At 32.2% G+C, this 16540-nt stretch overlaps 1 protein-coding gene across 1 annotated transcript; it reads right to left on the bottom strand.

Annotated features, from left to right (window-relative positions):
• Window positions 1–3478: 3478 nt before the first annotated feature.
• LOC148283351 (major facilitator superfamily domain-containing protein 6-B-like) lies at window positions 3479–15559 on the bottom strand (the record flags this gene model as incomplete). The annotated part of the gene is made up of 8 exons (XM_088223657.1): window positions 3479–4554; window positions 5266–5475; window positions 5866–6011; window positions 6637–6816; window positions 7386–7537; window positions 13193–13337; window positions 13819–14073; window positions 15306–15559. Coding segments are annotated over 8 exons (1606 nt in total), but the record flags the coding sequence as incomplete, so codon positions are not given.
• Window positions 15560–16540: the final 981 nt, after the last annotated feature.

A 16540-nucleotide genomic window follows, 5' to 3' on the forward strand; every position in this document is an offset into this window, starting at 1 on the left:
AACGATGAATTTTATATAAATTTTTAAATTACCTTCTTTCTATCACTTTTGGCCAAAGGGTTAATTAAACTTATCAATGTTATTTTTATGGATTACTTATAAATGGAATATGTTGCTCCAATTTTGTGATGTAATACCTCAAGGCGCTTTACAATACACTGGAACCTCGTTAGAAACGGTTTCGAGATGACGCAGTCCATAAATTGAATGAATTTTTTTTAAACATTAATTTAACCGTGCATTAAAGGAATATATGTAATTATAATCTTCATTATTGGAATACCCTGCATCGATATCAATAGATTTTTATACAAGGAAACCTATGGACCATTGTTCTTTTTTATGCAGTTTTTTTTTTTCACACGGTACTGTGTGGAATATATCCCCCGCTTTAAAAGAGGTTCCAGTGCAGTAATTTTATGCAATATTAAATTTGACCTGAATTGAATTTAAGTTTAAATATTGAGGGCAAGTTGCACAACAAAAAGTGGTTGCTTATGTTCGAGTAACCAATTTTGACAAAAACAACAATGAAGAAGTTCAGTGCAATGGGAAATTGGATATAAAAATGTTTTCTTACGTGTGGTAAAAATTAAAATACTTAATTGTATGGCGAAAAAAATGAATGACGTCACTAGTTCTCCGAAATCAACCAATGGCAGAGCGTTGTGATACATTTTCGGTTGCCGGAAAGACAACCTGCCAATCAGGACAACTCACCTTAAAGACGTCACAGGCGGAGAGTAATTTAAAAATCACAAAACTTTTAAAAATCATAACGCTAATAATACAATACATAAAAATATTCTGCTCGGCTTATTTTGATAATCTACTAACGAATATATTTTTTTTTAAAACCCGCTGAACTTCCTCATCAAATTATGTCCACGCAAAAGGGTATACGTGATTCTGTTTTTTTAGAGTAATTTAACATAAAACTTTTAGGCATAGCTCTATTAAGTAAATTTTATTGTTTTTTTTTTTAAATAAAATAATGCTCATTTCTCAAAATTCAATTATTGTCAATGGTACCTCATTGCTATATATACCATTTTATGTGTAAATAAAACTACTTTTTTCATTTGTCTGGTATACGCCCCCTCCCTCCCCCCACTTGGGCACAATTCAATTATTTAACTTTAAACGTTTTGGCTTTTGTCCCATCAACAAATGCTACAAATTTAACCAAATTATTTGGAGAACAAGTACGCCTCAAGTTTTTCCAAAACATCACTTAAACTCATAGTTTACCACTAATGAGAGATTGTTAATAGCTTAAAGTTTTACCATTTTTATTCAATTATTCATGATCTTAACTTATTACATATAAACTTTTCACTTTTATTTAATTTGATTTGCTCTTAAGAAAATCTTACTTTTTCCTTTTTAATATTATGATTGTGATAAATTAGATGTCCAGCAACCTGACTGGCGAGTCAAAACTGTAAATAATTTACTATACGTATAAATAATAAAGTAGAAAATTTTACATCAATGTTTTTTTACTACGTAAAACTGACGATTAAGGCACCTATAGTACATACATAATAGCTTATATGCATGTAATATTGTGTATTTTTAATTTTTAATTTTTATTTATACATTTGATGTATAAATTTCTCACAACATTCCTTCACGATTACTCTGCATGCATTTGGGTATGAAATACAATATGATTTATATTGCATAATTAAAATAGTAATTGTCTTGTAATGTTATTAAACTTGTACAAAATATCAATGACTCCAAATAAATGAAATAATGTAATTTTTTTATTTGTCTTTCATTTTTTAACTGTTGTGTTTTAAATTTGTATGGATACCTGCGTACTTTTATTTAAAAAAAAAACTTTTGTACATCTGGAAAAAATATTTTTTTTTACTTTTACTATAGTAATTAATAATTGTGTTCAAAAGCAGAAAAAGTTGTCAAGTAAGAATCAAACATTGGATCTCAATCTACGGAACCAATAACCTAACTGGTATGTATGAATTTTATAATATCTGATAATAAAAGTTTTGTTTTGTAACGAGAGCTGAAATTTTAAAAATATACATGGTTTTCCAAGGCTAGGCCGCAAAACTTCAGAGGAACATTCCTCATGGTAAGCTTTAAAAAAAATACTAAAAAAATATTTTTTTAAATACGTTTAAAAAAAAATGTAATCTCAAAATGGAGTAAATCCTTAATTTTCTCGGACTAGCATCCCTTTCACAAACCCCTGAAAAACCGCAAGGCCCTGTAAAACCGTGTATATATAAAGTGGGTATCGTTGAAATTTATGAAAAGATCAAAATAATGTTTTAGTTTGCAAAAACAAAAGAGTTTTTTTCTCCAAATTCGAATGTCATATAAATCAAGTAAATATAGTAAAATATGTTTGTAATTAATTAAATAGGCATGCTCGCTTTCAAAAATAATTTAATTATTCTCATAAACAAGTATGCAGTACATATTCACTCTTATTTTGTAAGATCACAGATGATAGGTGTTTCAAGTACAATATAATAAATATCTTATAACTGAGTACTTCAACTCAAAAGGTACCTAACCACCATTTTTAATTTTTTGTAGATTTTGATACAAATGCATTCTCTAAGATCTTAATGATTTAAAAATAAATTATTTTCCAATTGTATTGAAATCTGTTGTTCCTTATCAACAATCATCATTACTTTCAAAATGTACCTAAATACAAAATTGTTTGATTTTTAAATGTATCTAAATCCAAGTGTCTGGAGTAATTAAATATGTTGTTTAGTTTCTAAATGTTTCCATTATTAAATGTCAAATAACTCATCATATGTGTAAGTCACATATAAAGCATACTTTCAGAATCTTCTAATATTACTTCCTATTCACCACATTAGTATTTATTTTATATTATTATAATCATAATTAATTTTTTAAACATTAAAATATTATAGGAGAATTTTTTTTTTGGAGATTGATACTTTTTGATTTTATAGTACTCAGCTGTTCTTCAAAAGCACTTAACAGTAGTCATCTTTTCCAGCAAAGATTTCAAGTTTTTTTTTTGCAAAAGCAGGGTGTAATTTGATTTCAATGAGACATTAGCAAAATTCTACACCATTTTTTTATCATTCTATCTGTATCTTCATTGTTAAATTAAAGCAGTGTGCAAAAACTAACTGTATTATAAAGTTCACTGAAATCATTTGGAATGTTCTTAAAAAGTCATTTTACCAACTCAAATACTTACAATTCTCATTCATAATACTTACATTTTCACATTAAAAGCTACAGAATATCCCACAAATAAGTGGCGGCTAATTGACAGAATATTTATTAAAACAAGTGAAGACCTCGTTTTAAAAACATAAAATTTCCAAAACTTTCCGTTATTATATATTTTTTTATCCGTCTATGAGTCCATACAACTGTTCTTTCCAAATATTAAAGAAAAAATCATACGCACCTTAAATTCACTGGTTCGGCGTTTTTGTGAAAACAACAATTGTACACATGAATTTATTTAAAAACAGCAAATGTCCTTTAATGATAAATAAAATGATAATTTTACCACTATGTAGCGCAACTATCACTCATTGTTTAACAGTCCAAAGGGTGTTCTGGATAGTCTGTTATATACATTTTTAACAACGTTTACTGAATATTTTTACAAATCTAAATATGGAGAGTTCATCTACTATACAAGTTTCTGATAAGCCACTATTTTTATTTCAACCATTCATAGTTTGCACTAAAAACCACAAAGATTAAACTTAAACAACAAATGTCACAATTACATTTATCTATAATTTAAATATACATACAATATTCACAAAATGTTCGAGCTCTATACAGTGCACTCAAAGTACATTTATATTTTATTTCATTAAAAGATATAAAAACCACAGCAAAATTGTGACGTTCAATTTAAACATTATCCTGAAAAAAATTGATTTGTGACATTTGATGTTTTTAAAGCAAGGTCTTCAAGTGATTCCTTACATTTTATATATTATGTACATACAATGCTTTGACAGTATGACTGACTTTAACCACTTTATCTAACAGAAATAATTTTACTAATTTACTAAAATGGCAATATTTTGGTCTGCCTTTGACCCCATTTGTACCTAATGAAATAAAAATATGGTGAAAACTAGTATTTGACTAAAAGAGGAATATGTGTAAATTATTTTAACTAGAAAAATAATTTTTTCCTACTTTTTTCTTCTTTGAAGCTTTTACAAAATATACTTTATAAATTAACAATTTGAACATTCTAATTTCTTACTAAGCTTGCATTTTTGTTAAACATACTTAAGTTGGATTATTGTCATCTGAGTTCCAGCTATTTCTCTGTTTTTTCTCATTTTCCACTGTACTTTTGGGAAGATTAGATTTTTTGGCACCGTCTGTTCTTCTGGAATTCACTTTGGTCAATCCGCCAATCTGCGATAACCTCTCTTCTTCGATTTCCTCAGGAATAGAGTCACGACGAGACATTCTATCGTGCTCCGAGAATATTGACAATGCTGGTTGGGATATGTTCTTATGATTTAACTTTGGAGCGCTGTTTGCCAACTGAAACATTAATTAATAACATAATTAAACTAATTGACATACATGCAATCTCAAACTTGTGCGAAAATCCTTTAGTTCAAAATGCTGTTGTTTTCTTAAAATGTTATATCGTCGGCATCATCGCCTTACTGCCAGAATTCATTCAGTGAAAAAAAATTAGTTCTGTAAGCTCGATATTATTCAACATACTGGTTTTACTGGATAGAGCATGATAAAGTAGGTAGATTGAGACATCTAACTCAGTTTTGGCAATTAACTTTGCTTGGACATGTTTAAGTAAAAAAAAAAATTATTCAAATCCGCTGTATTATTTCAAAGCAATAAAATCTGGCACTTATTATCCAGATAATTGGAGTTTTACATGGGACTTTAAAATCCCATTTATTTGTTTACGCCCATGGAGTTTTTACAAATGAAGAAATAATAACATGTAAAGTTGATAAAAAAAAAAAGAAAATTACGAAAAACATAACAAAATTTTCATATTTTAATACAAAATGTTTAAGGGAATGGATTTATTTTTAAATTATATCAAAGCCAAATTTAATAAATAGTGTGTTCATTCCTAGAAAAGTGGAGTCTTGGGAACCAAGAATATATTTTTATATCTAAGCAAGTATGTATTGCAGACTCCTGACTCCTGACTAGAGGAATAAGGTTTTTATAAATTTTTTTGTCGCTAAATTGAAGAAATATTGAATGTGCGCATACTTTACTATTGCTGTTCCTTTCATTTTGACGACACAGCGAAGGATTCGAGATATTGTTTTTTGTATGATTGATTTCCAAAGCAGATTTCAGCAAATCCATTTTAGAAGCACTTCCTCTAGGGGTTGTCTTGTTAGAAATCTCCACATTACTACTTCTTCTAGTACTGTTACTTCGAGTTCGATAAAGTTCATTTATATCTCCCTGAGAGAGCTGAAAATTATGCAAAAAATCATCTCTATTATTATGAGAATAAGTGACGACAGTAAGTTATTGTCTATGCGCGTGGTATTCAATGGACGTGCACAAAATCAGTCAGTGACATGTTGTGCACAAGGGTTCACAACATGTCACTGACTGATTTTACACTCCATAGCAGTTTAATAAAGCTGGAACACAAATAATATTATAATAAATATTACCGAGAAGCTAATATAATAACAAAACTTGTACTGTTCCTATGAAGCACTGATTTTACTTGAAAATACAATGTTTTGGTTCAAGTACATAATATCTATATGCTTGTTTGCTTAGCTTTTTTTATGAGCAATGTATTCATAGAAAATATGTATTTCAATTGTTTTACTGAAAATTCCCACTTACCCTAACTCTGGAACCTCGGGGTAATGATGTGAGAGATCCTATGGGATTATAATGGATCATCATGGAAAGCCTCTCAGTAGATACCATTGGAGGTAATTCTTTTGTTGTTCCGTCTATATTCAATTTTTCAGTTTCCCCATTCTCAGCTAAAATATTAGAACAAAATAATTAGTTTGTGACTTTTATGCGTCATCTATCTACAAAGGCAAATTTTATAGAAATAATTTTACTACCCTTTTTAAAGGACCCAGAAAACATTTTTCAGAAGTGTATGATTTATTTTATTGATTTTAGAAAAGTTTTGATTGTTAAAAAAATATATTTTAAAATACAGCACATGATAAAAGAGAATATGTTAACATTTATTACAACAGAGATGGATAATATTTTAAAGAAGAGAATGTGAAATTCTAGGCATTTACAGTGCTTATGACCTGTCATTGCCTAGTTTAAATAATCACTTTACACACTAACATTCACCATTCTGTTTATGTTTGAACTTCCATATTTCTTCAATTCTCCCATCTGTCCATTTTTGTGAAGTTAAGTACAAAACATTTTTTTATTTTAACAATAATTCAATTACGACAAATTAAGCCCTACTGAATTATATGAATACAATTCTTTAGTAGGTGACTTATAACTATGATCTTATTACTTATTACTGATACTGTAATTCCACGCTTACTATAAAACCTGTATATTCAATATAAACTTTCATAAAAAGTTTAGATTTTTATATGAAAAAACACATTAAAAGTGACTATTTACCAATGTCATCTATTTCATCTTCATCATCCACCTTATCACTGATTTTCCTCAACCAGAAGTAATGAAGCAGGCCATAGCAGAATCCTCCCATACACGCAACCAGTCCCATGTAACGAAATGCTTCTCGGGTTCCAAATGATGAAATCAGAAAGCCTCCTGCAAAACTGCCACTCCCTCTGCCTGTTAAAAAAATATTTGACACCTGATTTGTTTACATTGAAATAGATCATGTATCGCAGGCAAATAAAAATTAAATTCTATGATTCACCCATTTTTGTTTAATTCAAAAAAATTGTTTGTGGACCTGTAGTTTTTTTAAAATAGAACGTTGCCTTGTAACAAACCACTTATATTTTGGTGTTGCCAGTATTCAAATAATCAGTTATTTAAATTCTTACTGTTTTCTAGTATTTATTAAAGCACAGGCTAAAGATATATAGGTATACTGAAATTTTAAAGACTCAGTCTAAACTTATGCATACAAAAAAATTGGTATGTGATTTTAATGTAAACCGAAATATTGTTAAGATACTGGCCACAAACGTCATTTCTTTCAACTTAAATGATATTCTTGTATTGACAGTCTGCAATTAAATTGGGGTTTTTTGTCCAGAGTAATGCTACAGTTTGGACATACAAAATATTTCCATACTGTCATTGTTGTTTTGAACACAGAAAAAAAATGTTTTTTCACTGCTATACGTTAGAAACTGGAAAAGGAACATAGTTTTGTAATATTATGTATGTACCTAAACTGAAGTGGGCCATCCCCAGTACTCCAATGAGAGTAGCCAACAGATTCTTAGGAGCCAGAAGAGCGCAGTATGTAGCCGCTGCTACCCACATCAGGTGAACTGACAATGACTCCATCGCTTCAAATGGAAAACACCACCAGGCATTCCTAGAATATTAATTTTGATTTATTATTTAACTTGGTGATTTATTATTTAATCATTAACTTTTAACCATTTTTCATTTATTTATCACCTTAACCTTTAACAACTTTTCTGTTCAATCTTCACCTAATGATTTTACTTTTATAATATACACATTTCTTATTGCTGTTTTAACTATGAATACTTTAGGTATGTATTTCCTCAGTTTCTACATTTGTCTCGTATTATACTATATCTAAATTAATGATTAACTGTTTTTGGTTGTTGTAATCTTTAGGTACATGCATTATTTATTTTATAACAGGCAACTTTGTATCTTTGGATCTGTAAGAACAGGGGCAGCTTCTACATAAGTTTCTAAAAACATGTAATTAGTTCTGTTTTCATTTTTTAAATATTAATTCTTCCCTTATACCATTGATATAAATGTATACACTAGATGCCGCACTAAGCACCTGTCTTGTGATCCATTCAATCTAAGTTCCGGAACCTAACTTGTAGTCAGTAAACGAGAAGCAGTGTAAAAAGGCGCAACATACAGCATACATCTTTGGATTTACGGTAAACTGGCATGGACAATTAGTATTTTTTACTCTACTATGCATTTTGCACGGTGATTTTTCGGAACATCATTTTAATCGTTTTATGAAGCATCATCTCTATTTAATTATACCTCAGTGCCTTATACTGATTTACTTTCTCTTTTATTTTATTCATATTTGTATAATATCTTCTTACTGAATTTTCTATGTTTGTGTATCTGTATTTTATCACTGCAAAATGTATGTAAAAGCCATATGCAAGTAAAATATTTTAATATATATTTTTTTACTTACTAAAATTATAGAATTATTTAACCATGAATACATTAAACAATGTAAGCGTTATAGAAACATGAGTAAAAAAAAAAATACTCGATGTTTGTGTACATTCAGCAGCTGCTACAGAGAACTAAAAATGGAGAATTAAATGAAAAAAAAAAAAAGGTAAGTAAACACTCATTTTATTACTTCACCGTAGAAATTTAGTTTGATTTATTTCTTGCTCAAAACTGGTATGATTTCAAAAGGTTTATGTTTTCTAATATTGCCTTCCTAAGAAGTAAAAAATCTGTGACAAAATCAATGATATAATTATTTGAGATTATTGATTCTGTACATGACCATATCAACGTACCCTGCGTAAAGTACTGTAACTGCGTCGTTGATGATTGTAGATTTTTCATTTTTATGTTATTGTATGACCTTTATCTTTAAATATAAAAAACCAAAAATGTATGAAATATAATTTGATGCATACAATTCAAATATGAAGTTTTTATATCATTTTCAAAAAATGTGATAAATAAGTACGTAATCTATTTGCAGATAGAACACTCAACGTATATCACGTTGATATCAACCAATAAACGGTTTTGTTTTCGTGACATCGTCAGACGCCCTCATGAGTTTAAATGAAGTCACACACACAATAGTTATTAAAAACGAATAAGAAATGTATTTATTTGTAAGGGGTTTACTAAAATGTGTCAACCATATTACAACCAAGATTGAGACCTGTCATTCAGTCAGATCTCGTCTTCCGTGCAGCCCCTAGTAGCCAATCAAAACTCCCCGCGATCTTACGCTGGAGGGAACTAAAAACGAGGTGCTAAAGGCTCTCGCGGGAGGGGAAGAGGAGGAGTAAGGCCAGTCCAACTTCCCACTCTATCTCGAGAGCATAAAAGTAAAAAGGCCTCGAAAAACCCTACCAACGCCCAACCCTAACCCCCACACCCATCCCGGCACTTCCCAAATCCCCCCAAACCCAATACCCAAAAAAAAAATTATCAAAGTGCTGCAACCGGCTACCGTAGTGGTATGTATACCCAAATTCAAGAGGAGGAGCTTGACATAGCCTTGATCCAAGAACCGTGTATTAACAACAACACGGTGATGGGGCTTAATTCTACAGGTAGGTAACGTACCCAGAGCCTGCATAGTAATAAAAAAGAATCTTCAATTCTTGTCTATTCCAGGCATGTGCACTGACGACCTGATTGCGGCCTACATCAAAATACGAAACGAAATGCAAAAACCGTTATCTGCTCTGCATACATGTCGCAGCAGGAACCGGGATTTCAATTGGCAACCCTGGTGGAGTACTGCAAGAACCAAAGTGAATGGTTGCTGCTAAGCTGTGACAGCAACTTTCATCACACTACATGCAGCAGTACAGACACCAATCGCCGAGGTGAGTCCTTGTATGAATTCCTTCTGACCAACAACTTACAGGTGCTCAACATTGGAAATAAACCAACATTTGTAACTATAACCCGTCAGGAGGTCTTAGATATAACTATATGTTCAAACCAACTTGTGAATCGTATTTACAACTGGCACGTCTCTCAAAAACAAAAGAATTTATATTATATCAGACAGTCAGGCTGCTCTAAAAGCACTGAACTCTGTCGAGATCAATTCTAAATTAACTTTTTCGGTGAGTGTAAAAGTGTGACATTAATTTGGGTACCTGGTCACTCAAACATCGGCGGTAACGAGGCAGCGGATGAATTGGCAAGGCTGGGAACTGAGACAGCCCCAATAGGCCCTGAGCCCTACTGTGGGTTGCCCAAATGTGCTCCTCGTAACGAACTTAGATTATGGGCCAGGAAGCAGAGCGTTATCCTCTGGCAAGTACCTGGTCAGCACCATGCGAAAGAACTGATAAAAGGATACTCGCAAAGGTTTGCCTTCGAATGAACCTTTCCGAAACTTCTAACACCTAAACACCTGTACGTATTATATGTGAATGTGATCCAACTAGAATGTGTTGTGATAGATTTTCAGTTTCCGGGAAACCAACTCACATTTCAGGACAACTCACCGAAGGGAAAAAGTGACGTCAATAATTAAAAAATAAATCAATTTTCCCGGATTAATTAAAAAAATACAAAACTTTAAAATTGTAGCGATGATAATAAAAAAGAAAAATAATAAAAAATTGGCTTAATTTGATAGTCAAATAAAAAAAACACTGAACTTCCTTACGTTTTGATATTTATTTAAATTAGTAAAAATCAAATATAAAAGTCATCCTTATTTCCCGATCCGCACCCAGTGGTGCATAGGGCACTGCATTGGCACCCTAATCGCAGCGTATCTCGATATTTTTTGTTACATGGAAGGTAGGTAATCAGTCATACGCTTCAGAGCCGCGATTACGAACGCTATCGTCATCGGTACATATCGAGACGGTATAAAATAAATACAATATTTATGTACGAAAATGTGTATATTTGTATGAAAATTTAAAGAATCTTCGTCAGTAACCTGTAATTGAACATGTTTAGAAAAAAAAATACAAAAACATTATATTTTTCTTACAGAAAACAAAATTTTACTTTGTAGATAAAATTGAAGATAACTGTTAACTTCCCATTGTAATACGGGCCCCATTTATCGTCAATTTTATCTACAAAGTAAATTTAAGTTTTCAGTATGAAAAGAAGTATATGCATACAATTGTTTCTTCTAAACATGTTCAATTATAGGTTACCGACGAAGATACTTTAAATGTTCATGCAAATATACTCATTTTCGTACACAAATATCGGTTTTTCTTTATAGACAGTCGAAGATAACTACGTTAACTTCCTATTGTGATCGGGGCCCAGGTACCAGTCTAGGGAGAATGAAATATTGCAGTGTAAAACCATAATTAAAACAAATATTTCACGTCGACTCTGCTAGGAATCGACTCATGAAAGCTAGGCGAATGCGCCGACCACCGCACTACGAAGCCAACTTATCCCCACTCGATCGACTTTATCAGGATTTTAACATCTCGATGTTCGTCAAGTATTTCGGTTATATTACATTCACAGAACTCTATTCTTTGTCCGCTCGAACTCCGACAAAATGAAACATAAAAAATAAATATTAAACTATTCCTAGCACTACAAAAGATAGTTAAATTTAGGGATTAAGTATTTTTTTATCAGTGTAGATTTGTAGGAAAAAAGACGAGCTAAGCAAAACAGGAAACACCGATTTTACGTTCAAGTGATGTTAGCATTTTTCTAGCGTTATCCACTAAATCATAGGCTTCAAGCGGATTTCGTCATTTGAGTTAATTGCGGTGATGTTGCGACATTTTCGACACTGATCTCCGCATTATTCTTATTCATGATTCATCGTGTTATCTTTGTGCGCAAATCGTCATCAAATGGAATACCTACCTGCCTTCGGCTACAGCCTACGGCAAGGCTGGCGATGCACATCTTAAGGGGAAACGCGGTGGCTGAGAATTTTGATGAATAGGTATTTGAACACTGTTTTTCTCACACTCTTGCAAATGCCTCCCGGATACTGTTTTAAAAAGACAATTGCACGTCGGACTGATTATACCTAACTAAAATCGACGTTACGCTGTCCCGTTTTTTGCACCCCAAAACTGAACCGATTTTTTTTAGATATTAGAAATGAAATCTTCTGTGTCGGTTTTTCCGTTTTTTTTAAATTAATTATTTATCATATTTGTGACTACGTCCAAAAACAGTTCGTAGATAAAACTGAAAAAAGTTGTGGATTTTTGGATGGTCCTAGCTCCTATAAGAAACAGTTTAATAAAATAGCAAAACAACAGAAACATGCCAATAGTAAATATCTATAGTGTGTAAGCAAATAACTGCTCTAGTGCCAAATTTCAGGGAGAAAATACGGGAATACGTTTGTAGAAAAAAAAGTCAGCCCGCATTTCCTCTTAGCTTTTATGCATAATATATAAATAAACTTTTCATAATAACATGACTTTTCAGGGCAGTAGGTAAGAAGCGTGCATCTTTGAAAAAATATTTACTTTTTGATTATTTCTGGCGGTCCCCGTCCTCCCGTTTGCTTTACGCACGGTGGTTCCGGGCTCGATTCCCGGTGAGATCACAAAAATTACCTAAATGTTATTTTCCTCAAGCCTGGGTGCTATATTATTTATTCTTAAATTCGTCATGTTATGGGGCAGAAATTACACACATTTTATATGTATTTAATGGTTAAAATTCTTCACACAATTCACACGTTTCAAGTTTAAAAAGCACTTTCTTGCACAATAGCTTTTAGTCGAAAATCTCTTTTTGTAACTTTGTCGCGGCCTTACAATAATGTATCACGCGACTCACGATCTTCGGATTGGACCATCCCAATCTAGATAAATAAAATATGTACTTACATAAAAAAAATCTAAATACTTTTTTAAAATCCAGTTTTTTGCAGCTTATTTCACATACGTTTTTGATATTTATTATGTGTATATTGCCAGTGACAACATATAGACTAGGAACCATGTCTGTGACTCAGAAAAGAAGCCAGAAACTGAAATGCACGCAATGATGTGTGTCTAGAGACAGGAAGAAATTAGGCGGTCGTGGTAGATATCATGGATCGTACAACAAAATTTAAATGGCAGTGGACAGGACACTTGACGAGACAAAATGATGACAGATCGACTCCCAGAATAATAAAGTGGAGACCATGGGCAAACAAAAGGTAGTTCGAAGGGCAGAAAAAAGATGGGTGACGATATTGCCTCGATAGCAGGTAGAGAATGGATGAAAAAAGCAGATGACAGAGGACTGGAAACGTTTGGAAGTTTAAATTTAAAAAATGTCTAAGTGTAATTCTTACTCGATAAAGGAATAGCCAACCAGTCGAGCTGCGTGAGAGAAGAAGGCAATGACGATTACATTCACATGTCCAACTTTAGCGGTGATAGTCTCAGCCCCATAAAGGAATGGGATGCTGCTCAGAGTTCCAACGGTTACTGTTATACCTGAAATTTAAATAACTATGTAGCTACTATACCACTAAACGTAACATGAGTATTTCAGATATCTCAAAATGTACATAATACAACATCGGGACATTCTAAATTTAATTTTACAATTTAAATTCTAATAAACCTTGTTTTAAGTTATCCAGGAATCGAGCTAAAGATTTAAACAACAATCCTCATAAAATCAATTAATATTATATTTAGAAAGCCAGCATCATTTTAGTGAAATTAAAACCGTCTTTTTATTGCATAAATCATAGTTTTTTACATAAAAACATTTTTTTTTTTTAAATTACACCAATTTAGATTTCTCCGTTATAATATAAAATGGTTACAGAAGGAAAAAATATATATTTGACGATAAACATTTTTCTTTTAAAATCAAGCCAATTATACGTATATTGTATATAAGATTATGCCCGATAATTTTGGCTTATTTTTAATTTTCTTGGCCGATAAAAGTTTTTTTTATTCTTACCCAAGAGGTAGTTAGGAGCGCCAAGTTCTTTGAGATAAAGGAACAGGAAAGACTCGATGAATCCCCAGAAGTTGCCGAGGGCAAACAGGAAGAAGATGAAGAGAATGACATGAGGCATCTTCATAATGTTCACCAGGTCTCTGAATAGATTGTCTGCGGGGACCTTGGCCCCCAGTGGCATCATCAGCACCGTAACTGCCGATATGGTAAGCAACACGTCATACGTGTAGAATGCGGCGGAGTAATCCGTGTAACCTGTTAAATAATTTTAGGTAAATAGGTAATTGATCGTAAATATGTAATAGGAAAAATCTAATAAAGTAAATCAATTACATTGCAAGAAACGATCATTTCTGTCTTAAACTGGAGCCTTTCGACCAAATTTTTCAATTGTTTCGGATGATATAAATATTTAATTGATTCGAATGCCTCAGAAGAGCCTGCCTCTTCTTCGGTTTTATTCGGCGGAATTAGGGGATGCGGGATTGACGTGGGAGGAGGCGAGAATGCTGACTAGCGAGAGGGTCGTCTATTGGCGTCTGGTGATGCCCACATGCTCCGTTACGAACGAATGCGGGAAAAAAAATATCGAGTAAACATTATAAAAAACATTTTTTTAATTTTTTCTTTACCACTAGCCAACTTGCTTTTTCATTTTTACACTATTATTTAGAGTAAAATCGCAGTTTCCGTAAAAATCATAAAAAAGTACCTAATCGGTTGCGTACGATTTGTACACCTACCTATTCTATTGTTTTACTTTTATTACAAAAACGTTTTGTAAATAAAAAATACTATAATTACTTTTGGGTAGATCTATAAATTTATTTAATAATATAAAATTTATTTGTCCGAACTGCAGTCATCCGGATTGCCAAATATCCAGGAAATAAAAAATAAATGAAAAGTTTAAAAAAAAATCAATTGTGTGATTAACTTCGCTGGACATGTTTATGTAGGTTTTTAATGTGATTCCAATTCACTATTATTTTAAAAGTACTAAAATCTGGCAGTCATTAATCCAAATAATTGGAGTTTTACCGTACTTCAGAAAAAACTATTGCTAACAAGCAGCTGTAAAAGTTATCCTATTCTCTCACAGAAAGTTTCCTGTAATGTCGTTATGTTTTAAATCATTTCGGAAATGGATGGAAAGGAGTATTTCAAAGTAATAACATCGCAGTAATCCAAAAAACATGGCTCGTTGCAGAGATAAAATTTTGCTGCTCAGTTTAAACTTCTTAAAAATTATACCAGTTTAACGATGTCGCGAGAGCGATGAAACTGGTTTTTGGTATATAAAACTAAGTTAAATTACAATGACTTCCACCAAGAAATTTCATTGACTAATTTGAATGTTTTATTTAATTGTTCCTGGGCTGACGTGAAGCATAATACCGATCACCCCGTTTGCTTGTAACGAGTTATCAAGATATGTTGCGATGGTGCAAAAATACAGTGCTCTGCGTAAGAAGAAGGAAACTAACCGACGGTCCTGCTTTTCATGTCAATGAGCACCCCTGTAATGGGGGAGAAGATGGCCATCCCGATACTTGAGAACAGGCGCTCTCGGCCGAAGTCTCCTCCGTACTTCTGGATCATGGTAAGGGCTATGGGATCCATGATGGTGACTCCAGCCGATAGCATGATGGTCCCCAGGAAACGCAGCACGAAGTAGATCCAGAACGTCGTGTCGTCACTCTCCTTGTAGTCTGGTGGACATATCTCCGGCCCACCTTCCCTGCAAGATGATCATTTCGTCATTGACCGTCATCTTAACGGCACAACTGACAGCTCTGATTGTGCCATATAAACTAGATTTATTAATGGCGAAGTATTATAAGTACCCAGTATAATCCTTTTTGAACAACAGTTCAATTTATCGCTTGTTTTTTGGTAGGTAAAACCGGCAAAACGACAAAAATAGTGGCGAGAAACTTTTTTTAATTAAATATTTTTAAAAACCGTGTAACTCATATAAAAATAAAACATCTTTCGTATTTCAACAATATTTTGAGTTTGTCCAAATTTTTTATAAGGACTGGATTCAACTCCCCGGGGAGCGGTTAATATTAACATATCACAACAGAGATGAAGAACATTTTAGAGAAGGTAATATAGAAGTCCAGTCAGCTCTTTAACTTTACAAACATCAACAGATAAAAGGATGGAAGGAATATAGATATTCAAATATGAGCAGAATGGTATATGTTACACAATGTGTAAAGTGGCCACTTAAACCAGCCAATGACAGGTCATAAGCCTTGTAGATGCCTAGACTTATATTACCTTCTCTGAAATGTTTTTCATATCTGCTGTAATATGTTAATCTTTCGTACATTTTTAAATGTGTAAATTGTATTCAAAATAATATGCTAATTTTAATAATAAAAACAAGTATTTAGGTATTATTAATATTTAAAACATTAACTTTGTGGTCAAACATTTTACTAAATGTTATTAAATATTTGTATATAACCAATTACCGACTTTTCTATGTCTACCGGGGTACGTCTCGAAACCGGTAGACATAGTCGGTAAGTGGTTATATAGAAATATCTTTTACAATTTAGTAAAATAATTAGGTATTTACTAAAAGGAACAATGTGAATTAAAAAAGTGAAGACTTTTTTTGAAAATTCCTTTTCAAGTTTTATTTAATGTACTTTTTTTCCAAAAAACGTCGTTCATTCCCTCTACTGATAGATATGGGTACTGTACA

Source organism: Micrasema longulum, unplaced genomic scaffold (assembly GCF_059751315.1).
Source record: "Micrasema longulum isolate JH-2025_06_02 unplaced genomic scaffold, ASM5975131v1 h1tg000246l, whole genome shotgun sequence".
Classification (NCBI taxonomy): Eukaryota; Metazoa; Arthropoda; class Insecta; order Trichoptera; family Brachycentridae; genus Micrasema; species Micrasema longulum.